This window comes from Dermacentor variabilis, unplaced genomic scaffold (genome assembly GCF_050947875.1).
Source record: "Dermacentor variabilis isolate Ectoservices unplaced genomic scaffold, ASM5094787v1 scaffold_13, whole genome shotgun sequence".
NCBI classification, from domain to species: domain Eukaryota; kingdom Metazoa; phylum Arthropoda; class Arachnida; order Ixodida; family Ixodidae; genus Dermacentor; species Dermacentor variabilis.
In genome coordinates this window covers 41,477,733-41,505,546 of record NW_027460291.1, presented here as the reverse complement: position 1 = coordinate 41,505,546, position 27,814 = coordinate 41,477,733, and the positions used below count along the sequence as shown (strand labels likewise).

The following is a 27,814-nucleotide window of genomic DNA, read 5'->3' as shown; positions in this document are numbered from 1 at the left end:
AGACAGAAAGAGAGCGGTTTGGATCATAGAGCAAACGGGTATAGCCGATATTCTAATTGACATTAAGAGAAAAAAATGGCGCTGGGCAGGTCATTTAATGCGCAGGTTAGATAACCGTTGGACCATTAGGGTAACAGAATGGGTACCAAGAGAAGGGAAGCGCAGTATAGGAGGGCAAAGACTAGGCGGTGCGACAAAATTAGGAAATTCGCGGGTGCTAGTTGGAATCGGTTTGCGCAGGACAGGGGTAATTGGAGATCGCGCGGACAGGCCTTCGTCCTGCAGTGGACATAAAATAGGCTGATGATGAAGAGGATCCGTAATCATCATCATCAGAATTAGAATATCGGCAATCGCCGTTTGCTCTCTGATCCCACACCACTCTCTTCCTGTCTCTTAACGTTATGCCTAACATTCTTCATTCCATCGCTTTTTGCGCGGTCATTTACTTGTTTTCGAGCTCCTTTGTCAGTCTTGGAGTTTCTGCCCCATATGTCAGCACCGGTAGAAAGCATTGATTGTGCACCTTTTTTTTAAAGGAATGGTAGGCTTCCAGTCAGGATCGGACAATGTTTCAATTCGAATTCGAAAAAGTTGGTGCTCAGTCGCCTACCTCTAATATTTACATACTGGATTATGACAGCAATGGGGGCCATAGCGCTGTAAAACACGGACAAGAGCCAGACAACAAGGACGAGCGCTAACACGGACAAGAGCTAGTCAGCGAGGACGAACGCTCATGTCTCGCTCTTGTCCGTGTCTTCAAGCGCTATGACCTCCCTTTCTGTATCTAATCAACTAGCCCAAACAAGCATATTTCTAAATGGATTATGACAGCTTATATTTTTCACAACACAAGCAACGTATGTTTTTCTAGCATAAAAATGCATTTAGTCTGCATATTATCCTTAAATTTTTTGTGCTCCTCGACGCTCGTGGTAGCAGAACTAGATTCTGGGGAATGCGCTTGACCGCATGTTGTTAACATGACAATGACAATTACCCGAACTTTGCACAGGTTGAATACCACATTTTCGCCCTTTATCTACCTGAAAGCCGTCGTGAAATACTGATTGGTGCGAAAGCCATGAGAAACGGAAACGAATTGCTCAATCGCGCGTGAACGAGCTGAGCCGTTCCGATATTTACGCTTTTACGCAGTCGATAGGTCGTATTTGTCTGCTATGTTCTAAATCTGAACACAAAATTTATTTCACTTGGTTTTCGTAAATTAGTTCTCTGACACGCTTTCCAAGCGCCTACCAGACGAATGGATTAGGGACACCGCTGAACCCGCAGCGTTTAAACGCATTCGAATAGGTTTTGCATGTAATAACGAAACTTAATTTTGTGAGCAAAATGTGAAGGCAATGAGGACCACTGTGCTGTGAAGCGCAATCACAATGTGAAGGCTACCAATGTGAAGGAAACGTTTGGTTGCCTTCACATTTCGAGTTGCGGCCCTTCCATTAGCGTTTGAATATTAAGCTGTGGTCTAGAACGCCATTTTTCAGGCAACCTTTCTAACTTATTCCTCGTTAAAATATCGTGAACTGTTCATTCAATTCACTAAAAAGGTCGCTGATTGCTAAATAGTAAACGTTGCCGTAAACATACCAAAAAGCCAATAAATCTAGCGGAAAAATCGTTAAATGACAACACTTATTAAATACCGGTAATGAAAAAATAAAATTAATAAAATGCTTTGGGAAGGCGGAGGTAGGAAGAGATACGAGTATCCAACATTTAGTTCTAGAAACCTGACATTAACGTGCAACAAGTACACCGTGTTGTTCTTATGCGCTATGCAGATCAACATTATCTCGGACTATTTTAGCAAGATCAGCCGTACCTTTGTGTGGCATGCGGGGTCGTAATACTTTAGCGACAGAAAATGCAACCTTTCTCTCGCTCATAGTGGTTTATTGATTAAGCCCCATGGGGAGTATTTTCTCCGGACGAACTTGTGTGGGAGTAAGTGCTTAGTTTTGTTTCTTGCATATCGCCACTAAGCAGCTTCAATTGTGATGTTAATCAGCATACTTTCATGATGCATCAGCATCAGCGCTTGTGCCATGTGCGCCTCACGCGGAAACATGCTTCATGCACTTCCACAGAGATGATCCAAATAGTAATGTATCAGTTGGGGGGGAAGCGGGGGGGGGGGTGGGGTAGGGCAGCATTGCTACTTTTGTCTTCACCAAAAACAATGCGCGAGGACAGTCTTTTACGTAATAATTTAGTGGACGAACAATACGATGCTTATTTTGCCTTTCAGGGGCACGACACCACAGCAATGGGAATCGCATGGTCTCTATACCTGATTGCACTTTATCCGGACGTTCAAGTGAAAATCCAGAAGGAATTGGACAGTGTCGTGAAGGAATGCTTTGACAGTGACATAACACTGGAAGCAATAAAGGAGTTGAAGTTCCTAGACTGCGTCCTCAAGGTAAGGAAAAAAAAATATCGCTTCGTCCTTCTTTCATAGGCATTCGTTGTAGCACAAAAGTGGAACAAGTGTTCTGAGAACCAGTGCCGGCTTCGTTGCACATTCGCAGAGGTAACTGCATATATGTGCACTGTTTTTTGTTAAGTTCACTTTCGCTCGAAGGGCGAAGCAGTGTCAGCGATAGCTAGTACGCCAAGTCCGCGCCATTCTAGAAACCACCAGGCGCCATAGGTTAGTCCGCATGTATGCGTCGCTAGAGCTCCAGCGTTACCGCGCTCTCGCGCATGCGCGTGTTCAAGGTTGAGCCGCCGCGCTGATGGTTGTCACCTACCGCGAACGCCGATTGAGTTTGGCACTTCCAGGCACTGCCATCTTTACTACCCTGCTAGGTGTCCATGGCGCTTCGCATATTGTCCACGATATTTCTTAGTGATAAAATGAATGATACATGAATATCCTCACTCAACAAATAAACGTCATGAATAGAACAATTCATTTAATAAACCAAACCTTTCTTACTTTTCTAGCGGACTATCCTAACTATTAGGCTGTCAAAGTGTTGCCATCTCCTGGATTTGTGTCATGATTGCGTGACGCACGTACACCGGACAAATTTTCAAAGGGGCCGGACATAAAAGACTTTCGTTTTAAAATACTTAGATGATAGAGTTTCCGAAAATCACCAAGAGGGAAAACTGTCGCTGCATTTCTTGTATGCATAGGAATCCGGGGAAGGCTTACGCTTGCATCTTATCAGAGTCGTGAAGACGCATCTGACTAGCACTGTTCCATCTCTCGCAATAGTTCATGTCTTACTAAAACGGTTCTTTCTTAATATATATATATATATATATATATATATATATATATATATATATATATATATGCAGTGTGTGCGGCTGGATTGTACCATTATATTAATGAGGGACAGTACCAACGTGCGGCTAAAGTTAGTAGACGGATTTAAGATATTATGGTCACTGTGTCTGACCTGAAATCATCTTTTTTCCGTTGCCTTCACATAGTTATTGTAATAAGGGTGAATAACGTAAGCTGGTTTAAGGGCAAACCAACCCTTTTTGCGAAGTTAAAACGCGTTGGCGGGCTAGTTGGTTTTTGCGAAACCAACCTTTTTGCGAAGCTTTAGTTGTGGGACAGCTTTATTTATGCAGGAACTACTATGGTTCTAAACCCATATACGGGCATTGCCATGCAGTGCCCGTTAGGAAAACGTGCATGAACGGCGGCGCCGCAGTCTCCTATAGGGAATGGTGTGGGCAATCCCATAATTTAGAATATTTTCGAGATAAAGGTGTGGATGAATAACGAGTTTAATTTTTCAGGAGTGCCAGCGCCTTTACCCGTCCGTGCCTGTTGTTGGAAGATCAGTCAATGAAAAAATGAAAATCGGTAAGCGCACTTCGTAAAAGCTACCGCGAGTTTGACATGATAAGGATGCAGTTTTCATGACAGTAAAAAGAAACACTAAAGATGAACGTCATGTGAAATGGCATCTGCGCTTCTTACCGTCGCATACCATCAGCCCGTACCCGCTGAAAATTACTTGGAATAATCAGTTTTCGCAAGCCTTGCAAACTTTCTTTAGTAACTCATTTTTCAGGCCATCGCAATGCCGCTTTCACACGCCATTCAAAAATTATTTCTGAAAGTGCGCATGAACACCCAAGGCCTTCGTTATGATAGTCTGAAAAAAATATTTTAATAAATTGTTTTACCACGCTTTCCACTTCACAAGTTCACGTCACCAAGACATTACTTACATCACGGGTTGATCAACAGCAGAAAGTTCAAATTTGCGCATATTAATACGCATCTCTGCATCTTTTCATGCCACGAACATTAAAGAAACAGAACAAACTTACCCCTGAAATCGTGGGCATTATTAAAAAATTTTTTTCCGAAAGAGCCTTAGCTAATAATGTAGGATTGTAAACACGTGGAATAATTGTTCTCTTTTTATGCTACTTTCGCTGAGTTGCAATGCCGTGTTTCACAAACCCTCAGTTGACATTGAGCAAAACGAGAACAAGGTGAAAGCAGGAGCCAACGTTTCTACGAGTGGAATTTTCTTCAAGGCGACCATATGCTCTCCTCGCTACAGTATATATAGGTGGGGTTCTTCTAAAGGGGAGAGGGCGTAAGGCGCGTGGGTGCGGCAACGAGCGAAGGTGTGTTAGCGGCGAGGGTGTAGAATTGAGAATAAAGGTGTGCTCTGCACAAGGCCAGTGACACGGCTGTCTGTCAATCACGTGTCAACGGCCGTGTGTCAGCCGGTGTGTGAGCGGCGTACACTGCACCCCTCTATCACCTGTTTCGCTGGTGGTCCTGGGCTATCGTGTCTCTGAAAGAGATAATAGAAGGAGCGGCCGAAACCAGTGCTCGTTCAGGGGTAATATAAGACACAAACAGCCGTTGTATGATCATCCATTTATAGGGAAAATGCGCTATGCATCCATGAGAAGTTCTAGTAAAAATCACTAGGGAAACCGTTGATACTTTCGTGTGGTGACGAGACAATTTCAGTTGAGCTAATATTTTGCAGATGCACCTCGGTCATATAAAGAACTTTAAAAGCTTTCTGCAAGGGTGGGAGGTACAAAGGAAGTTATTAGGAGGCCTACTGCGGGTTGGCTCACTTCAATGATCGCAGATACATAAATGCAATATTTGCTGGAAAGTTCAGGTGTCTTGGCCGTGAATAAAGCTACTCCAGACTTTCTGCGGGCCTGCTTCAGCAGTCGCACACAGTAAAAGTACTAAAGGTTTGATGGATACACAGGACATTCGACTGACCTAGGTCACAAGGGTACAGAGAGTGCCATCTATGTTAATGAGGCCCTGACACGACAGAACAAGCCGCTCCTTGGTGCAGCCATAAAAAAAAAGAAATCCGCAACATGGAAATATGTATGGACGAGTGGAGGAAAAATTATTTCTCGCAAAGATGAAACTGCAGATGTAATCCGCATAACAAGCACTGCTGACTTAGATCTCATCAAGTGAAAAAGGGAGGACAAAATAGACGAAAAAATGTTTTCCTTGTCAATGAAAAAAAAACAGCACCCAAGAGTAGTGATCCTTGTTCTAGATCTGGTTTTACCTTACTGCATCAAAATATAAGGAGTCTTAAGAGCAACAAGGAAGAATTTTATATATTTTTGAGTTCTCTTCATGCTGACTCTGATTCAATACTGTTCACAGATATATGGCTGTGTAATATTGATATGTCTCCTGAATTCACCAATTATTCTGCAGTGCGATTGGATCGCGCCTCTTCCTTGAAGCAGCAATATTCCTTTCAAGTACTTGATGGTCTTTCTATGAATAATGGTGACATAGAATGCCTAGCGATAGAAATGAACTTGTTTGTGCTTAGTGAAGTATACAGACCCCCGACTGGATACAAGCGCCGTTTTCTAAGCCATTTAGAACAACTTATGGATTGTTTTAATGACATAAAAAACCATATTTCATCATGGGTGATGTGAACATTAATATGATGAGTGAAGATTGGTATGCGCTTGATCTGATAAACCTTATAGTATCCTATGTATGTGATAGTGCTATTGTAGAGCCTACCCGTATTACTCACAACTCCACATCTATTGACGTCTGTATAACAAGCCTAAACAAATACGATTACAACGCAGGCATATTGTGCTCTGGACTTAGTGATCACCTACCTATTTATATTTCTACACAAAATTCATTCATTAAAGAAAAACGTCCAAATCCTCCGCGATGTAGAATTATTATTGACAAAACTCTGCTTGAGTTTAGCGAATTAATTAAACGAGCTGACTGGTCCCGTGTGTATGTGCAAAAAAAAAAATCCAGATGAAGCATATGACACTTTTTTAGAGAACTTCTTTGAGTGCTACAACACTTCTTTTCCGCTACATCAGTTAAAAATGAGAAAGGGTAAAAATAGAAAGCCATAGATAAATAGCCACCTTTTGAAAAGAATCAAGTAAAGAAACGCACTTTTTCACAGATTTCTAGCTACCAGAGATATTACAATATTGCGAGAGTTCAAACAGTTTCGCAACAGGTTAAATAGCGACACTAGAAAAGCAAGGATAGCCTATTATTTTCTTATTTTTATTTTTTTATTTCTTAATACTGTCAACCCTCATAGAGGGTCATAACATTATGAAGTAATGTTCTGGCGCATAAAGTCAGACCCTGCAAAAATATGGACGCAAGTTAATTATTTAACTGGAAGAACAGTGTCATGCAATACATCTAAAGAAGTAAAAGTTAATGATATTATTTTAGAAGGCAGGGAGCTTGCGAATGTAATTAATCATTACTTCGTGAATGTACAATGCAATATGAAATTGAACTAGGTAGCCAGGTGAATTATCTCGTGTTGAACGAGGTATCACCAGAAGAAGTCCGCAGATACATAGCAGAAGTAAGGAACAACATTTCAAGTGGTTGCGATGACGTAAGAGTGGCTCCAGTTAAGGCTGTTGCATCTATACTTAGCCCTGTATTAGCATATCTTATACATTTTTCGTTTCTAGTGGGAACTTTCCCGATGAAACATAAAGTGGCAAAAGTTACTCCTATCCATAAAGGCGGCAATACTTCTGAATTAACAAATTATCGACCGATATCCGTGCTACCTGTCTTCTCGATGATACAAGAAAAATGCATAAATAAGCGTCTCACGAATATCTCGACAAACACAGTCTGTTATCGCCATATCAATATGGTTTTCGAAAAAAAAATATATCTAAGGAAGAGGCTCTAAAAAGTGTTACAAACAGCATAAGAGAAAATATTGAAAATAAAATGTTCACTTTAGGTGTCTTCCTGGATTTGCATAAAGCTTTCGATTCAGTTGACCATCATATCCTATTGCTGGAACTAGGCCGCTATGGAATTCGTGGTGCTGTCCTGGACTTACTTAAAAGCTACTTATAATCAAGTTCCACAGTGATCCATATTAGGTCCCGTGCTTTTCCTTCTATATATAAATGATATTACGAATGTTCAATATACACCTGAAATTACAATGTTTGCTGACGACACTAGCCTGTTCTTCACAGGATCTGCCATTCATGAAGTAGAAGCTTCAGCAAATCTATATCCCTCTAAACTTTCAGGTTGGCTAACAAAAAACGAACTAAAACTAAACACACAAAAAACTAAATTTGTTATGTTCAGGACTATTAACAAGCACATCCGCGATAATATAAGAATTTATTATAATGACGAACGCATCGAACAAGTAAACACACAGAAATTCCCACGAGTCTGGTTCCATGAACACCTGTCATGGACACCACACTTGAAACATATCTTAACTGATCTAGCTCGCTCTGCAAGATGTCTCAGTAGAATCGCTTCCCTTCGCCCTTCGTGGTTAACTAAATCATTCTACTACACATTATTTTACTTGAAACTACTATACGGAATGCTGGTGTGGGGAACAACAACTAAAACCAATTATGATGGGTTAATAATCCTGCAAAAGCGCGTGCTTCGTATCCTAGAAAAATATAAAAGTCATGCCAAGGAGCTAGCCACTGAACCACTTTTTCTTAAACATGAAATCCTATCCGCAAAAAAGTATATAATCTAAAGTTGATGCAACACACACACAAACATAAATTACAGGATGTCTTCCCAAGCACTCTATCCACGAAATATGGGTTCAAAAGCTCTAGCCGAAAAACTAAAAATATACGCACGAACTATGGCAAACAGGCCATTGAATATAAAGTAGTGCAATTATTAAACCTTGATGCATCGAATATTGACCTTACATTACAAACCAAGAAACTCAAACGCAATTATCAATCATTCCTTCTCACTACTAACCTCATAGTCGATCCACAAATGTTGTCAAATTATATTTGTATATTTTGAGATGATTTTTTCCCATTTCAATGTATCTTTTTAAATGTATAATGTACTGTAGAGCGTGTTGAATACACATGAATAAACAAATACGTATGTAATCAGATGTAGACAAGCAGACGCATTGTATTTGATGAAGTGTATATTGAGTTGTGTCAACTGCTGCAGACTGTCTTGTTGATCAGGAGGCCAAGACCCCGTCAGGCTTTCTCGCCTTTAGTCTTTGCCTCCCGCAGGGAAATTTTGTATTCTTCCTGCAAAATAAACATGTTTGATTTGATTTGATTAATAAAATTACTAAAGGATAACTTTTCATTTATTTTACCCTCAAGGTACAGAGTACATTATAGAGGGGAGGGGCTAAGATAATACAAAGTAAACATCGGTAAAAGTAACTCAAACAAAATTAATAACAACAGTAATGATTCCAAATTTTGAGTTTACATCCGATGATAACAGACAGAGGTACAAAAGATACAAATACAAAAGTGATGTACACGATGGTAAAAAGGTTCGAAAAACATATTGTGTACGGTAGATTTACAAAATGCATTGTTAACTTTTTTGATCATGATGCTGATGAAAGCGCTGCAATACAGAAAGATGCATACACTTAGGCAAGACAAATGGTAAGTATATTACAAAATTTCGTTTTCAAGTGCGTTTCTAAACATAACTGTATTAATTATACCTGTTAATGAAGGGGATAAGCTGTTTCAGTCTTTGCTAGTCATTGGTAAGGATGAATTTGCGCCCATGATAGTATTAAAATGCGATATGCTAACTTTCTGATTATAATCACGGCGAGAAGAAATGAAAGGTGCTGTTCGTGTCTGGAACTTAAGCAGTTCCAGATACGAACATTAATGGAGAGTTGACAGGTACAAAAACAGTTACAAGATACTTTTTTCAGCACAAAACCAAACTGATTTCACAGGTACAAGAAGGTACAAGACACCTGCTGTACTTGAGTGGTCACAAAGACAAATTCACCGTAAGTGTTCACAGCCTCGAAGGCCTCTAAGCAAGTAAACAGAAGCTGAATACAACTTTTCAGTGGTCACAGCAAAATATTGCTGAAGGCGTCACGGGTACTTTGGCGAATACACAATTAACCTGCATCAGGCTCGCTTCAGCAGTCTTAGACAAAAAAATGCATTATATGAGTTCACCCGTACCAGAAGATAACAGGGGATTTGTGTGGGCTTGCTTCAGCGGCCACACACAAACACAAGCTCATCCTAAAAATTCACGGGTATTACAAAGCCTCGATGAAAGTTACTTGGGGCATAGTGTGTTTGTTTTTCCATGGCAGCAGATACAAATATGCTGAGAAGATTACAGGTATCTTGGCGGCTAAACATTTTACTAAGGCTTGCTGCAGGCTGACGCAGAGGTCGCAGAGAACTACATTGCAGTTCACATGTACTAAGAAATATAATGGGGCATTTCTTTGGACTTGCTTGAATCACAGAGACAAAAATTAACGCAGAGTTCACTGGTACATCGGCCCATAAGGAAGTTACCACGAGCTAGGTGCAGGCTTTCATGGTTACAGATACAGAACAGAAGAGATCACTAGTACGCTACACAATTTACTAGTCATCCTGCAGGATCGGTTCCAGTAGTCGTAGACACGAAAGTACACTGTTAAGATCAGAGGTACTAAGAAAGTTAGCAGATTTTGGTGGGGCTTGTTTCTGTGCTGATTATCAACGAAGAATGATGTCGACCCAAAGTGACACCAGGCTGATGGCAGGAACACGGAATGGCTGCAAAGTGTACTAAAAACCTGTTAGAAATATGTGCCAAAATTACTATCTACCATGTGCATGCTAAGAAAGACTTTGTCTGCAAATATCTCCCGCGTTGTCATGCTTTCTTCGTGGTTTTCAAGCCATACAGACGAAGTTCACTTGAGGAAGAAGGCAATGTTGTAAAGCTGGGCGGTGGCATTCCGGCCATTGAACCAACTTGCTCGTTGGTAAAAGCTGATCCATCCGTCCACGTCTTCCACGGCTTTTCCGGCGAAGGTTCCTGGCTTGATGCAGGGCTGCCATGGGGCGCTAGGAGACAGTGGCGGGTTGTCGTCGTCCGAAGCCATTTCTGGTGGCAGACCGGTAATTCGGCGACTACGGCGAAGCTCCACGGATGGCGCCCCTGCGTTTGGTTCATCGTCGTTACTCGAGTGCCCCGTTGTTTTAGTCCACACGTTTCACCAAGACTGTTACGATGACGTGCGTTTATTTATAGATGAAAAGGGAGAAGGGTTGTCGCGCCGACACCGAGCCGCTCCAAAGACAAGCGCTCTTGGTCCTCTTCTTCTGCCGCCCTTGCTGTCTCTTTAGCGTAACAATATGAAAAGCGTGAGTGAACCTAATGATATATACAGGTCAGGTGATCAGTGAATTCAGGCTTTTCTATATCAAAGTGAATTTTTAAGACTGTTTGAAAAGGTTCTGATGGGTATTGGAACAAATCAAAGACCCGCTGCAATTTTGAGGGTGGGTATATCGGTCCTAGGATGTTACGTAACGTTAGCGACTTATTACAAACCATGCCCATTTGGCGCTCGAATGTTTCTCGTCATGGTACGCGGGACGTTGAACATTATGTGCTCTACTTTTTACCCAAGTGGAGAAATGCATTTCATGTTAAAATATACTCTTCACGTAATACCTTGCCGCAAAAAGTACTTGAGTGCGTTCCGCAGAAGCGCTGTTATTGGCAATCAAACAGGCCCTTCGCGGTGCTTCCGCTCCTTCTTGAATGCCTTGCACGGCGAAGGCTACGGCGGAGCGGGGCGTTTCCACAACGCTCGGCTTACTAAAAGTCACCGTGGCCACAGTTCTAATTTGATTTTGGATGTTAACGTAGAAGCCACTACTTCGATTTTGGCGCATACGACGCTCCAAGCCAAACGCGGTGGTACTCAGCGAGCTGCTTAGCTAGTCGCACACTCGTCGCAGCGGCCGTGGTATGTACGCTATGCAACGACTACATCCAACTATCAAGTTGTTCATAGTTCCGAAACACGCACTGCTTCGTACTATCGCTCCCAACAGGTATTTATATTTTGTTTCGATTTGAGTAACGATTCTCGGACAACAAACTATTAGCGACACCAGGAGGCTGTTTGGCAGATCCAGTCACGGTTTCTTAGCCTATTAGGCATAATAAAGGCGGCCATTTAAGCTGGACATGGCCTCTGAGAATATAAGCGGTATCAGATCCCTTAGGACATACATTATGAATCTTTGCTTGCTTCCTTTCGCGATAAATGATGTCACAACTTCTCACAGCGGTGCACGGCTAAAGCCTGTTTCACATGATACGATTTTCGTCGCACCGGAAGTGCGATTTCCGTCTGCGATGAAAATCGCAGTCGAAGTGCCGATCCCACGATTTTCAGCTCCGACGAACCGGTTGGTCGCACCGTCGCAGCGATCGCTGCGATCACTGCGATTTTCCGTCGAGATCGCGCGGAGAGCTATCATGGAGCTATTTCGCCGGTTTGTTTTGGAATATGGCGTCTCGCACGACAAGTGCAATGCGCAGAGACGTGGATTACCGAATTCGGTACGTACGCGAAGGGAGAATAAAATACTTGTACCGTAGATTCCGTTCTCCCATTTCTATGCGTTTGTTGACACGCTACGTAGCAAAAGAAGTGCATTTTCACGTTTGCTTCGCACGCATTTGCGAGTTTTCTGTACTAGGTGTTAGATCCCCACCAGACGACGAGGTCATCACAATTTTCTTTTGTTGAGTAGCATGCAAAAATCGCGCTTACGGAGCAGCTTGAATTACTTCAACCTCGGCAAGGGCAAATGACAAGACGGCAAAGTACCCGAAGTTTCAACGTTGTGATGAACGCGGTACCGTTCAGTTGCATTTTCTTGTCAGTTTTCAAGCGAGAATTTCCCGATGCATCAGGTTATATTACCTCACTCATTAAATTTGACAGAGCAAAGTATACGCTATCGTAATGAATTTTCTACAATAGCATCAAATGCGTGGCTTGAATAAACAGCGTCGTTAATTTCTTTTTGAATATTACATGCACGTTAAGTTGCACCTCTTCTCTGGAGAATTTTTTTTCTTGCACAGGAACCGATAAACATTGACTACGGTGCGGACTTTGTATCCCTACTGCGCCTGTATCAGCATTTGCTTTGAAAGGTAAATAATTCTACAGCTAGTAAAAGGTAAATTCGCTTGCTATAGTGGCACAGTGACAACGTACGCTCCTGCAGCGTCGTTTAAAACTCGTGCAACAATGCGAAAAGCAGGCGAACAGCCAGTTATTGTGGGGATAAAACAGTAGAAAACGACAAGTTAAAGAAAAGTAAATCAAAACTGTGCAGTGAAGTCAGCCAGTTCAGCCATACAAGCTGTTCTTGCACGTTCACAGCTGACCAAGTGTGCAGAACATTGATGCCTTACATGTTTCTAATAAGCTTCTAATAAGTTAGTGATCACACATATTAGTGTGTAAACCATATAGCGATATGTGCTATGATTACTCTATATAAGTAATGAATTACCATGCTACTTGCAAGAACATATCACCCGAGGATTTTAGAACAAATGTCTGCATTTCAACTACGGTATACACAATATGTGGTTTATTCAATAAAGACCACACACTGGGCTTTTTTGCAATGACAAACTTATTCCAAATTTTACTTGCATACAGGCAAGAAAAAAAATCTATATACAAAAATATTGTTCATCACTTTTTTCACCTGCCACTGTGGCTATAGCATTCTGCTGCTTACACAAAGCGAGGGGTTGATTTCCCAGCCATGGAAGTCGCATTTCAATGGGAGTCATAGGTAAAAAAAAGCTCTTGCACTTAGATTTAGTTCATCACCTTTTATTGAACCCTTAAACTTGAAAATGCTATTACATAGGGTGGCATGCTTATGCAAAATCTAACACCAAGCAAAGGGCACAATTGTAAAACAACCATCTTTCGTGATTATTCGAGTGTGTAAATATTCATTGCATCAATATGTATTCTTCAACACCACTGGACGAATAAGCATAATCAGGTATAGCAAGTACTCTGTCAGGAAGCTGGTTCTACAGATGTATAAATGTCAAGACATGAATGCTCATACTGCGTCGCACACATAGCACAAAGAAAACCTTTTTCAAGAGTGGTCCCTTCTGGCAGATATGAGTGGGCCATAAGCAGCAGAAACTTTATTGCAGGGCATTGTGTAATACCGCTTATGAAAGAATGAAGAGAGTGAAGAGGCTTTTAACAGCAGTACCTCATGCTCCTCTAATAAGAGGAACGATGAGCAGAAATATTTCTAGTAGAGCACTTATGTTAAACAGTAATTTTCTAAAAGACAGGAAATTCCAGGTGAGAGTTGGATGTATATTTGGCCCACTCACACCAACAACACAGGAATACTACAAGAAATACTACAGCCTATGGTGTATTACAGCAGTAAAGTTTCGTTCGGTTTCTTGTCCTCGCTTCTTCGTTGGAACTTGAAGCTTCTCAGACGATGATCGGCAGTTGTTGATCAAACGCAGGCAGGAAGCGATGAGATCAGATGTACAAGAAATATTTATAGGTAAACTTTTCTATATACATGGCAGGTAAAACAAATACATTAAAAACTTGAACAATTGAGAAACAAAGTCTCACTCTTCGACTGTCTCAATGACTGTTAGAGCCCAGACTCGTTCTAACGTACATGGTACGGAGCCTCACTGATCTATCAGCAATACTGATTTCAGCCAAGTCTGAGGGACAGTATGTCGTCCCGATTTTTATAACCCAAATATACAAAGAAAACAAGGCGGTAGGGCCGTTGGCCCGTCCCACAAGTTCAGTTGCCAATCAGAGTCAACCGTTTGTTAAGGCACAACCCAAGGGGATGGGCTTACTCTTAAATATAAACATATTGGAAAACAAAGATCTTTTCCTTCTTCCCTAAAACACCGTTGCCCTCTCATTTCTACGTAGTTAGTGACGGGCTCAGCAAAACACGCCCGGCCCGAACAAGTTATCGCTAGGCCGCCTCAAACGCCAAGGGCGTCTCTAGGCCGCAAATGTCTCCGAAGCAGGGGCATTGACACCACGTAGTGCAGCTGCACTCAAGGTTTGTCCGCGTGGGCGACTGATCACCGTCCTTGCCCTTCAAACTTATTGTCTACACGACAAAGTTCTCCAAATGCGTGTTTACAAGACGCCGCCGTCCGAATGCACTCCTCGCGTGCGCACCGCATCTCTACAGCGTACACTGTAAGCTGGCCTTCGACACCACACAAGCAATCGCACCCAACACCCAAGGCTGCCGATTGCCTTCCGGACGCGTAGAAGAATAGATCCCTGCTCCGTATATGCGGCACGTGGTCAAGGTTGCTAAGCCCTTCTTAACCACGGCGGCGCCTCCAATTAGTCAGCTACTCTGGAACCAGAACCACAATACCGCGTACAGCAGTCCCCTTCAAGGCTGGTCTGTGTGGACTCGCGTGACCATCGGCGGACTGCCAACACCGTGCGCACAATACCGACTTCCCGGAATCGGCACTCGCCCACCTGGCGCCTGCCGCGACGCGTCACCCAACACCGCGCGGTCCCTGTGACCCCTCATAGCACAGAAACGGTTGCCCCGCTGACATGGGGGGGGGGCGAGTGAACCCCCTCTCTATACACAAAGCACGTGAGCGATTCGCGACACTTAAGAACACGAACAATCAGAGCGACCTTACAACAGCCTATGGGAAAGCCATCTTATACAGAATTGAAGAATGATGCAACTAAAACCCCTCCATACACGTTTCCGCCGACCAGGTTAAGTACCGCTAACCTACCCTCCTTCTCCATGCTCCTCTCCCACTCGCCCCCTTAGCTTCCCACCTCAAGCGGAACTTACGTAGCTGCAGCTTCCTGTTCCGACTGGAAGTGACGCTTTGTTTTTTAGCGTTGTTTACTTTCACGTCGATGGAGAGGCTTTAATTGCACTAGCTGCGGTTTAAACTGTGAATGCTATTCCATCCAAAAACCACCGCCTATTGTAATCAGCGATCTGATCGTGTTCGCTGCTTCGCGTCAACCTGCGACGGGTTGTGCCATGAGAGACAACGTACAGTGGAATGTAGTGTCTGGGCGCTTGGAGACCACTGCCGTTTTTCGGGCATTTGGAAAACAGCGACCGTGAACTACTACTTCAGCGGAATACAACAGCTTCTCTCCTTTGCATTCTTCTCATGGTGACTGCCACAGCTCTGCTAAGCACGCGCGGGCGTCTCACCATCGTCTAACAGTAGTCAAAGCGGAAATTCCCGCAGCGCAACTCGAGGAAGCGGAAACGCCGGAACCGGAAATTTTGAAACCGGGAATGCTGGAACCGGAAATACCGGAACCGCATTTGGTGTGAGGGGAAAAGTCGGCGCACAGCAAAGGTTGTCGCAACTTAAGAAAGCGACGGTGTCGTGTGGATGGAGGGGCTTTAGATGCAACAAGCCCTTGACAACACTGCAGACTTTCTTGGCCAGTCTGGCCTCTCGCTTTCTGATAAGTCAGCTTATATCGACGCCGGAAAAAAGACTAGAATCAAGAACTAGTCCAGATTGCATATTGTGCTCCCAATATCTTGAGAAACATACCTGCAAGTCAACATCCACAAATCCTCAGCTAGTGTAAGACCATGATGGCAGAGCCAGCACGTGGGTGAAACAATTATGCCATGCCTGGACGCAAATTCTACACCTGGTGAAAAGAATAATCTTAATATCATGGGGGGTGGACGAGTGGATACTATGGAAAATGCAAGACGCTGTGCTTGTATGGTATGGTACGGTATGGTACTGTATGAATTACCAACAGCACACAAAAAAGACAACTCATCGAATACAGGCATCGGGTAATAACAGGTATTACCGACTTTACCATGCTTGAAGACCTCTATGAGAAAGAGCAAACGGATAAGCACCTAGACAGAGCAGAGTTGCAGCCTGCAGCCCAAATTCTCTGCCTCAAGAGCTCAGAACGTGGTCCCAAGGTACTATGCCAGCTAGCATATGAGATGCAAAGACGACTACCCCTCCCTTCAGAAACAACCTCAGGAGCACCTGAACTTGAAACACAACAGGCCCATACCGTGCAATATGGGGGCAAACAATTGGGCCTGGAGTCTAAATGCTACTGCCAAACACACAGAGGAGTTTGCTCAGGTTGCTAATCATGAATATGCAAGCGAAAATCAGGCACACATAGTACACTGATGTGGAAATAGCAGTGTAACAGTAGTATGACACTACATAAAACTAAACCCCATATAACTGAGTACCATTCCAGGTCATTCTACTCCTAGAAAAGCTGAACTGAAAGCAATCAAAGCGGCACTTGTAGTGCAGATTGCACCCTGCGCATCACACGATATCGTCATGAAAATCAGGATATTGACACGCGACTTGCAAGCACATGGCCAGAAATTAAATTACAGAATACATAGCCATGCAGATATTCCAGGACACGAGCGCGCTTATAAGCCCGACATAATAACTGAAAACTGGACGAGTTAGTGTGTATTCATTATTAACTAAAGCGCAACAGATAGACAACGGACAAGAACGAAGCGCTCTGTGTGTTCACTCCGCTCTTGTCCCATCGTATTTCTGTTGCACTAAAGTTAATGAATTCACAAGGCTGCACAGGAGAAGAATGATACCTCCGCCCAAGGGCCCGATTTCACATCTAAATCCACACACACACACACACACACACACACACACACACACACACACACACACACACACACACACACACACACACACACACACACACACACACACACACACACACACACACACACACACACACACACACACACACACACACACACACACACACACACACACACACACACACACACACACACACACACACACACACACACACACACACACACACACACACACGCACACACACACACACACACACACACACACACACGCACGCACGCACGCACGCACACACACACACACGCACACACGCACGCACGCACGCACGCACGCACACACACACACACACACACACACACACACACACACACACACACACACACACACACACACACACACACACACACACACACACACACACACACACACACACACACACACATGTTGCAAGGGTGCATAGCATGAAGCAGTATCAACAGGATGACACTAGAGATGGATGAGGACTAACTTTCAACTGAAGTTCATAGTAAAAAGGTGGCGAGTTATACAAATTACCAGAAGAAAAAGACGAGGAGCAAAACGAGAACAAGGTGAAAGCAGGAGCCTACGTTTCGACAAGTGGGCTTTTCTTGAAGGTCCACTTGTCGAAACGTTGGCTCCTGCTTTTACCTTGTTCTCGCTTTGCTCATCGTCTTGAATTTCTATCTCCCGCCTTCCCCGTGTTTTCTCCAGAAAAAGAAAGACATATTTGAAGGCCAGATAAACATTGGTCCTTGATGCAGCCACACATAAATAAACATGCTACAGAAAAAAAATACAGAAAAATTCCAAGTGCAGGAAAAACCTAACCTAGCCTCATTAAGAAACACAGACATAACCAATAATATAGAAAGACTTGAATAAACCAACGGAATTAACCCAGTGATAAACACCAGGGCCGCACATTTCAGCTTCGCTGGTTCACGATCTGTACAGGGTGCATGGGAAGTAATTTTTTCTGGTATTGTTTGTTAAGTATTCTATAATGTTTTGTGAGTAAAGCACGCTGGACTAGGTGGTGCATTTATTGTTACTGCGTTTTTTCCTGGTTTTTTTCTTATTGTTGTGCCCTTCTTCCTTTTGTAACTACTTTTCTTATTCCCCCTCGCATAATACTCCAACCTTGCAGCCTGCAAGGTGTATACATAAATAAGTACATAAGCACATGTCATTCATTCATCTGCATACATCTCGCACCATTCCTTGCTCAACAAATGTTACTGTGTTGATGTCTCGCAGTGTGCATCTACATTAACTGCCGTTTGCATTTCGGTATAGTTTGTGAACAGTGTAGTGCATAAAGATTACATGACATTAAGGTTGCGACCTATGCGGTGCATAAGCAAACCTTGCAAAAGATGACATTTTGGATTGTTGAAAATAAGACAAATTGTATATATCGCAGTTACTTAACACCATTTAATTGACCACGTTAATGAACACCTGGGGTTCATTAACGTGCACCTAAATCTAAGTACACGGGTGTTTTCGCCCCCATCCAAATGCGGCCGCCGTGGCCGGGATTCGATCCCGCGACCTTGTGCTCAGCAGCCTAACACCATAGCCACTGAGCAACCACGGCGGGTCCGAAATAACGTCGTAGCAGCTTTTCAATGAGTCCACGTCAGCATATTGGGGTACCTGCACAAAGACGGTCGCTGGCTTGTGTTCCATGTAACGTTGCCCAAGGCTGTAGTGTCGACTGTCGATCATGTGCTAGTTCTTCATGCGAAGATGGGCGAGCAGTGCTTCTTCCGCACGCTGGAGTTAGGCAGCAACGTTGAGATTAGATAGTTATAGCTCAGCGGGTTTAGGCGCTCAGTGGAGACGGCAGAGGAATGCCGTACAAATGTGGGAGCTCGGCGATCCCTCGCTCGGTCGAGCGGAGCGCTTAGCTGCCCCACCTCTCGAACAAGGTTGGACTTACTGTGAAAAGAACAGTACGCTGGCTTCAGGTTGTCGATGATCGCGGTCATCCACTTCAAATCGTCGCCAAGGGCACTCGTTACTGAAACTTCTCGCCGCACACAGAGGTCCCCTTCGGTGATGAAACATTTCCGAGGCTTTTTCGCCTGCAGACGAGCCAGCACCCGTTTTCAAGAAAGGAAACGCATCAAGGCAGAAGACGATTATTGTTGTGTGGCAGAAGGGGCACTCCAAAGGGTGTAAACTTTTCTTAGAGTGTGGGAAGACGAGACCAGCGAGTGAGCGGCCCGCTCTGTAGACACGATGGCCAGCCAAGCGTACCGCGCATGCGCAGTGGCGTCACCGCTGGTCCGCGAGGCCCGCTGTCCCGTAAACCAGCTGAGCTATAACTCTCTATTATTTTAAGAGTACTTCTTGCTGGGCAAGTTGGTACTGATTCCTTATACTTACTTTTAAGGCGCCAAAAAGCAACACACAGCACACAAGAGAGGACAGCACAAGAGAGACGCGCTGTCCCGTTGTCTTCTCTTGTCTGCTGTCTGCGTGTTTTTTTTTTTGCGCGGCTTAAAAATAGATATAATGAACTCTCTATTGTGTTCGTCGCTGACGTTCAGCAGCATGATTTTAAGCGTTGTAGCCGGATTTCCTCCCTTAGCAAGCTTGAGTGGCGTTATCTGCGTTGTTTCCTGCACTGCCGCGTTGTAGGGAAAGATTATGTACGAAAGAACTGCATCCCACGTCTTGTGCCCAACGTCAACGTACATTGCCAACATATCAGCCAGTGTTTTTTAGGCATTGCGTACGATCAGTCGTCTTCAGTCGGTAGGCGATCGGCTTCCGATGACTTGCATTACGGCTCTATAGTAGAATCGCTTGGCTAAGCTCCGCTGTAAAAGCTGTTCCTTTGTGGGAACTGAAGACTCCTGCAGAACCATATCTTAGCAGGATGTTCTCGACGCAGAATTTCGCAACTTAGGCTGCACTACTTAGGCGAGGGCTTTTGTTTCCGCATTGGTGTAGCTGGTAAGGTAGTCGATAGCCCCGACGATCCACTTATGACTCGAGGTAGACATCCGCAAAAAAAGCCCAATCGGTCCATCGCGATTTGTCTACGAGGAGCCTTGATTGGCTTAGCAATCCCTCTGACATGGCCGATGGTGTCTTGCGTCACTGACAGCCTAGGCTTGTCTTGACGTACAGTCATAAGTCTTATGACAGCGAACATAAAACCTCGTGCTGCCGTGTTCTCTGACGAGCAGCTAGCACACTTTGTATAGTTTAATTATCGGACGCACTCCGTACCAGCGCTTGCGCATAGTTTGCTGCCGCCGCCACCGCATGGATTCTGTCAATGACGCAGCGCGTGGTCCCATTCACATGCTCATTTATTACGGGGCGGCAGCCTGCTTTAACAGACGATACTTGAACGAAAAAACCAGTCAAAAAACACACAAAGGACAAGAGGAGAGATTCACACTACAACGACTGGACTATTAACTGAGGTTTATTAGAATCGGTGTAGTCCCAGCAAGGCCAGCAGAGCATGCGCAACTGCATCATCGCTAATCACACAGCATGAAAAGACAAGAAACGCTTCTATCGTGACCGACTTAGAAATTCAAATTCTTTTTCAAGTAAGCGCACCGAGGTTGTACTAACGCAGTCATCACCTAATAAACTGATCTAGTACGCTTCCAAGATTTCTCGCTCTTCTTTGCCCTTGCCCCTACCAAGGATCGTCACATTGCTAAACAAAGGATAACAACCACACTCATTGCAATGGCGAGGCAAGTTTGCACCGTTATCTGACGCCAGGGAGGAGTGGTGCTCACGCAGGCGGTCATTAATACATCGACCGGTTTGGCCTATGTAAAATCTTTCGCACGTGAGAGGGAACTTATAGACAACCCCTGCAGCACATGCCGCAAAACGGTTTTCATGCTGCGTTGTGCAAGCGTGATTCCTTGCCCTGCCTCGAGAAATGCGTGAGCACAGACCCGAAAGCTTACAAGGGGCAGAAAACACAACACTTACTCCCTGCTTGGCGGCAACCTTCTTGATATTGTGGCTCACTTTATGCACATACGGCATAACTTCAAGTTTCCTACGTTCAGTTTCCCCACCATCTACCAGCGTCGTACGTTCCTTCTTTAGCCTCTGAAGCAGCGATTCAGCCACCGCTTTCAAAAGAGGCGGAGGGAACCCTGCGGCCTCTAAACGTTGGGATTGTGCGTCAAAGCTACTTTTAATAGCGTGGTGACAGCTTCTTTCAAGTGCAGTGCTGCAGGGGTTGTCTATAAGTTCCCTCTCACGTGCGAAAGATTTTACATAGGCCAAACCGGTCGATGTATTAATGACCGCCTGTGTGAGCACCACTCCTCCCTGGCGTCAGATAACGGTGCAAGCTTGCCTCGCCATTGCAATGAGTGTGGTTGTTATCCGTTGTTTAGCAATGTGACGGTTCTTGGTAGGGGCAAGGGCAAAGAAGAGCGAGAAATCTTGGAAGCGTACTACATCAGTTTATTAGGTGATGACTGCGTTAGTACAACCTCGGTGCGCTTACTTGAAAAAGAATTTGAATTTCTAAGTCGGTCACGATAGAAGCGTTTCTTGTCTTTTCATGCTATGTGATTAGCGATGATGCAGTTGCGCATGCTCTGCTGGCCTTGCTGGGACTACACCGATTCTAATAAACCTCAGTTGATAGTCCCGTCGATGTGGTGTGAATCTCTCCTCTTGTCCATTGTGTTTTTGACTGGTTTTTTCGTTCAAGTATGTACCAACTGGCCCAGATTTCAACCCTTGTGCTTAACAGACGACTTGCGAGCGCGATGGCGCAGTGACAATGCTAAACCTACAAGCTTAGTGTGCTAGCCGCTCGCCAGAGTGCTTTGCGTGTACCGTGACGCGCGTGCCTCCATGTCATGAGGCTTGTTACTGTACTGGCCGTCATCGGCGTTGCGGCGCGGCAAGTACTTCTCATAAAACCTTATACGCCAACGGGAGACCCCCAGGTGCCCAGCCGTTGCATCATCGTGAAGAGGGTGCGGTCGCAGTTCTGAAGGCACCACGAGAAGGTAGCTGGCATGCACTGGCCAGAGTTCTTTAGGAGGACGCCGTATTGTAACGAAAACAAAGGCAGTCCATGCATACATACCCTAGGGACATAGTTGCCTTCCAAGTTACAAGGTTTTTAGTTCCCGGTGTGCTCGATGCCGTTCGGTCAAGTCGTCTGCGCTTATGGTTGTCGGAATGTGCTCTCCTCTTCTTCGTCTTGCATCGGCGGGTCGGTGAGAGTGCGATACAGACAGTCAACATCAGAGTGCTTCCGTCCGGATTTGTCGTCGTCGTCATCATCATCATCACACTATTTTATGTCCACTGCAGCACGTAGGCCTTTCCTTGCGATCTCCAATATCCTTGTCCTGCGCCAACGGATTCCACATAGCGCTTGAAAATTTCTTAATTTCATCAACCCACCTAGTCTTCTGCCGTCTTCGATTGCGCTTCCCTTCTCTTAGCACCCATTCTGTAACCCTAATGGTGCACCAGTTACCTAACCTACACAATACATGACCAGCCCAGCTCCATTTCTTTCTCTTTATGACAGTTAGAATAACGGCTATCCCTTATTGCTCTCTGATCCACACCGCTCTCTTCCTTTCTCTTAACGTTATGCCTAACATTTTTCGTTCCATCGCTGTTTCCGCGATCCTTAACTTGTTTTCCAGCTTCTTTGTCAGTCTCCAAGATTCTGCCCCATATGTCAGCACCAGTATAATGCCCTGATTTTATGCCTTTCTTTTTAATGATAATGGTAATCTTCCACTCAGGATCTGAAAATGTCTGCCGAATTCGCTCCAACCCATTTTTCTTCTGGAAATTTCCTTCTCATGATCAGGGTCCCCTGTGAGTAATTGACTTGGATTCACAAACTCTAGAGGCTGACTAGCGATCCTGAACTCTGGATCCCTAGCCCGGCATTATCTTTGTCTCCTGCATATTCAACCCCACTCTTATACACTCTCCGTTAAAGTCCTCAATCATTTGTTGTAACTCGTCCCCAGTATTGCTGAACAGGACAATGTCATCTGGAAATCGAAGGTTGCTAAGGTATTCGTCGTTGACCCTTACTCCTAAGCCTTCCCAGTTTAATAGCTTGAATACTTTTTCCAAGGACGCAGTGAACAGCGTTGGAGAGATTGTGTCTCCCTGCCTGACCCCTTTCTCTGTAGGTATCTTCCTGCTTTTCTTCTGTAGAATTAAGGTAGCTGTGGAACCTCTGTAGATATTTTCCAATGTATTTACATAAGCGTCCTGTACTCCTTGATTACGTAATGCCTCTATGACCGCTGGCATCTCTACTGAATCAAATGCCTTTTCGTAATCTATAAAAGCTATATAGAGAGGCTGATTGTACTCTGGATTTCTCGATTACCTGATTGATGACATGGATGTGATCTATTGTAGAGTATTCCATCCTGAAACCTGCCTGTTGCCTTCGTTGACTAAAGTCCAGTGTTGTCCTTATTCTAGTACAGATTATCTTGGTGAATATTTTATATAATACTGGAAGTAAGCTAATGGGCCTATAATTTTTCAATTCTTTAACGTCTCCCTTTTTGTGGAATAGCATAATGTGGGCATTCTTCCAGTTCTCTGGGACCCTTGAATTCGATTGACAGTTCGTATAAAGGGCCGCTAGTTTTTCAAGCATTATGTCTCCTCCATCTTTGAATAAATTGACGGGTAGTCCATCTTGCTGCTTTTCCCCGTTTTATGTCTTGCAAGGCCCTTCTAACTTCATCGCTAGTTACAGGAGGATCCTCTGTAAACTGTTCATTATTACATCGAATGGAGGTGTCGTGGCTGCTTTGGGTACTGTACAGGTTAGAATAGAATTCTTCCGCCGCCTTTAATATATCTTCGAGATTGCTGGTCATATTATGATGTTTATCTTTCAGTGCGTGCATCTTGGTTTGTACGATGCCAAGTTTCCCCCTCACTGATCTCAGGCTGCATCCACTTTTTACTGCGTCCTCAGTCTTTCTCACGTTATAATTTCGGATATCCCTTATTGTTCCTGGTTGATTAGTTTTGATAGTTCCTCGAATTCTATATGATTGCTTGAGTTGGACACTTTCATTCTTTGTCGTTTCTTTATTAGGTCATTTGTTACTTCTCGAGCTTACCTACCGTTTGCCTTGGTGCCTTACCTCCCACTTCAATCCCTACTTCTGAAGCCAGCTTAGTTACGATTTCATTCATTGCCTTTATGTCATCTTAATCTCTCTTTTCTAAGGCTGCATATTTGTTTACAAGTGCCAACCTGAATTTGTCTGCTTTTGCCCTAATTGCGTCTAGGTTGGGCTGTTTCTTCTTGACCAATTTTACTCTTTCTTTCATCAAATTTAGGTGAATCCTAGCCCTCACTAACCTATAATCACTGCACTTTACCCTACCTATCGCTTCTACATCCTGCACAGTATGAAATCGATTTCAATTCTTGCTTCACCATTAGGGATTTTCCAGGTCCACTTTTTGTTCCAATGCTTCCTGAGGAAGGTGTTTATTATTCGCAGTTTATTCCTTTCCGCAGATTCTACCAACATCTCTGCTCCAGTGTTCCTAGAATCCATGCCGTAGTTGCCAATTACTTGTTAACCAGCCTGCTTCCCCCCCCCCCACTTTCGGATTGCAGTCGCCCATGACTACAGTATAGTGAGTTTGCATTTTTCGCATTGCTAATTCAACATCTTCATAAAACTGTTCTATTTCTTCATCATCGTGACTGGAGGTTGGAGCGTAGGCTTGTACTACCTTTAACCTATACCTCGTATTCAGCTTGATTACGACTGCTGCTACGCTCGATCTCATTAATGCTGCTTAATTCGTCATTGTTGCCCGCTATGCCCACTCCTAACTGCATTTGATCTGGTTGTCCTCTATAGCAGAGGATGTGTCCATTTGCCAACACTCTATAAGCCTCACCAGTTCTTCTAACCTTAATAAGGCCAATGATATCCCAAAGAATGCCTGATAGTTCCTCAAACAGTCCTGCTAGGCTAGCTTTACTCGAGAGGGTTCGAGTGTTAAACGTTTCCAGCGTCAGTTTCCACTGGCGGCCTGTCCGGGTCCAGAGATTCTTAGCACCCTCTGCTGCGTTACAGGTCTGACTGCCGCCATGGTCAGGTGCTCCTCAGCTGCTGGGGACTGAGGGCCATTGGTTGATTAAATGAGTAATTTGGGAGGGAGTGGCCGAATACTGCACCAGGGAGGCCAATTCCTGTTCTGGTGAGGGAGTGTCTTGTTGAAGCTTAGTGGGTCTTCCTAATTTAGTTGTACCTGGATTAGTATAGACCCACTTGCTTCCGCCGTTTCTGTCAGTGTCAGGCGCCACTCCAAGCCTGCAGATTTCGAATTCTTGGAGTCTCAGGCTCCACCGCGCGAAACAGCCAGAAGGGTGCTTCGCATTTCTCAGCCAGCACAAGGCATGGTGGTCACCTACGATGTTGAAAGGCCTACAGTATAGGTGGGACCGGTATTTTGACGTAGAGCAGATGGGAGCGAGGCACACTTTTTTCTATTGTAACACTTTATGTAGCTTAAGTTATGACACATTCAATTCCGCCTAGAAACAAGGCAGTGGCACAATTGCTAGTTAATAAACTAATTTTCTTATTTGGTGAAGTTATGCTCAAAAAGCAAGCAACACCCAAGCACAATGAAAGCGGTGAGCACTGTCGTTGATCGTCAATATCCGGTCCACGGGTCAAACGTGTCAGGTATGTAAGCATGACTCGGAGCACATTCCAGCGTAATTGCTGGTTCTTGCGTGCATTCTAGAATATAATACACTATTCGCGTCGCGCATGTTATCTGATCACGTTAGGTAAACCGACAACATACACAACGAACAGTGATAAAACTCAAAAAGCTTCAGAGATAAAAAGGCGCGCTTGTGCTGAGCCATTGTACCACAGATGGTGGAAAAACGTCTCGAGAAAATATAAATAGGCACACGTGTCACTGGGTGCTCCAAGAGAAAACTTGGGTATTGCGGGGTTAGCGCTACTATGTGTGTCCTCATTGCTGTGCAATCCCCCCAGGATGGATGTGACACACATGTTGTGAGGCCTTCTGTGTGTTTGTGTGCGCATACAGCGCTCGTCAACATTCTTTCTTGTACGGGGATATACTGTTATACAAAGGACAAAATAAAAGAGACTGACACGTGCGGGAACTTTCAACTGTTTATTATTCGCTGGCACTTGTCGTTTGTGTAAGAGTATAGCGCATTAAACAAAACGATGTCATATAGCAACTAGCCCTAGTCCAAACTTTATTGAACAATCATCACACATTGCCGTCGTCTCCGGACACCAGCAGCTAACTGTGACAGTCGACAAGGCTGTGCTCTTGTGATCCGCTACTTAGGCTACCTCGCAAACCCAAACGAGTCTCGCGTCATGTTGATTTCGACATTGCGCTCGGTTTTTGGGTTTCTTACAAATTTTCATATAAACTTTAGTACACCAATGGAACGTTTTCAGGCTGGTGCGAGTGGCATCAGCGCTATTCATTTTCTTCATTTTGAAGTAGAACAATGTTCTTTGAGGAAATTGAAATGAAAAAAATTTGCAATATCAAACCGTATTTCCACGTAAGAGAGTACTTAACATTGACTCTTTGGCGTATTTTTCAGGCGAGTATACCGTCCCCGAAAACAGTGACATCGACATCGTAATATACGCCCTGCACAGAGATCCGATTGTGTTTCCCGATCCGGAAGCTTTCAAGCCGGAAAGATTTTTACGAGAAAACGCGGCTAATAGGCATCCATATGCCTATATACCATTTTCAGCTGGTCCTAGGAACTGCATAGGTAAGTGTCGGATTTTCGGGCTCGGGGTGGTGCGATAGCACAATGTCTTCGATTTATCGGTGTTTCTGTGTTTTCGTCCTCCTGCCTAAATTTCAGCTTCCTCACGTCACAGCCATTGTGATGAACTGTGATGTTTGTACACTACTATAAGAATGGCCAAGATTGTCTCAGCTTCGTCGTGCTTGCAACGGGTTCGGCTTCAATTGTACCATTTTGCTAAAGTGCTGAAAATGTTTCAAGGCCTCAACAATGCTCCATCTCGCCAGTCGCCCACCGCGCCTAGGGAAACCGCGAGACGAACGAAATCACGCCGCCGAGATGATCAATGCTATTGAAACCACTCATGAACTAGATCATTTCATAACTAAAGTACGTGACGAGGTTTATTGGAATCGTCGATCCATAGCCAGAAACACAGCGGCAGCAACGATAGCTCAGCTACACGGGCGAGCTGGCCGCGTGGCTCAGGAGGTTGACGGCGCTTTCTAGTGTGCTGATCTTTCTCTGTCTGCGAGACATGAGAACTTTCTACTGCCGTTGTTCTTCCTTAGAATCTCCCCGTGCTGAAAAAGGAGGCGTTCTGGCGACCTACGGAAATGACGAAACGATGGGCTCACAATAAGGCTTGAGCCTGTCTACACGAACAATTTCACGTCCCCGGCGTCGGTGGTCACTTGGGTGCGTCAGTGGCTCGATGATGTAGTGGAAGGGCGAGGTTTGGGCAATGGCGCGATAAAGACCATAATATTTTGGAAGTTGTTTGGAAGAGAGGCCAAGACTCGTAGGTGGGATCCAGAGCCATACGAGGGATTCAGCCGGGAAAGTAGGAGCAGGTCGGCCGTCGTCCCGTTGAAGCTTCTCGGGAGATTGATTTGCGGTAGAGAGCGAGCGGGCGAGCAGCTCACATT

At 44.4% G+C, this 27,814-nt stretch overlaps 1 protein-coding gene across 2 annotated transcripts in view; it reads left to right on the top strand.

Moving 5' to 3' along the window:
* The window catches only part of LOC142566749 (cytochrome P450 4V2-like), a 152,862-nt gene that overhangs the window by 110,945 nt on the left and 14,103 nt on the right, over window positions 1–27,814 (top strand). Inside the window, exons 8-10 of one of the 2 annotated variants that reach the window (XM_075677629.1) lie at window positions 2,279–2,452; window positions 3,796–3,862; window positions 26,727–26,906. In XM_075677629.1, the coding sequence (XP_075533744.1) occupies window positions 2,279–2,452; window positions 3,796–3,862; window positions 26,727–26,906 (421 nt within the window). Of the gene's footprint in view, window positions 1–2,278; window positions 2,453–3,795; window positions 3,863–26,726; window positions 26,907–27,814 lie in introns of those variants that run through there. The other variant, XM_075677630.1, reaches the window with a different exon arrangement.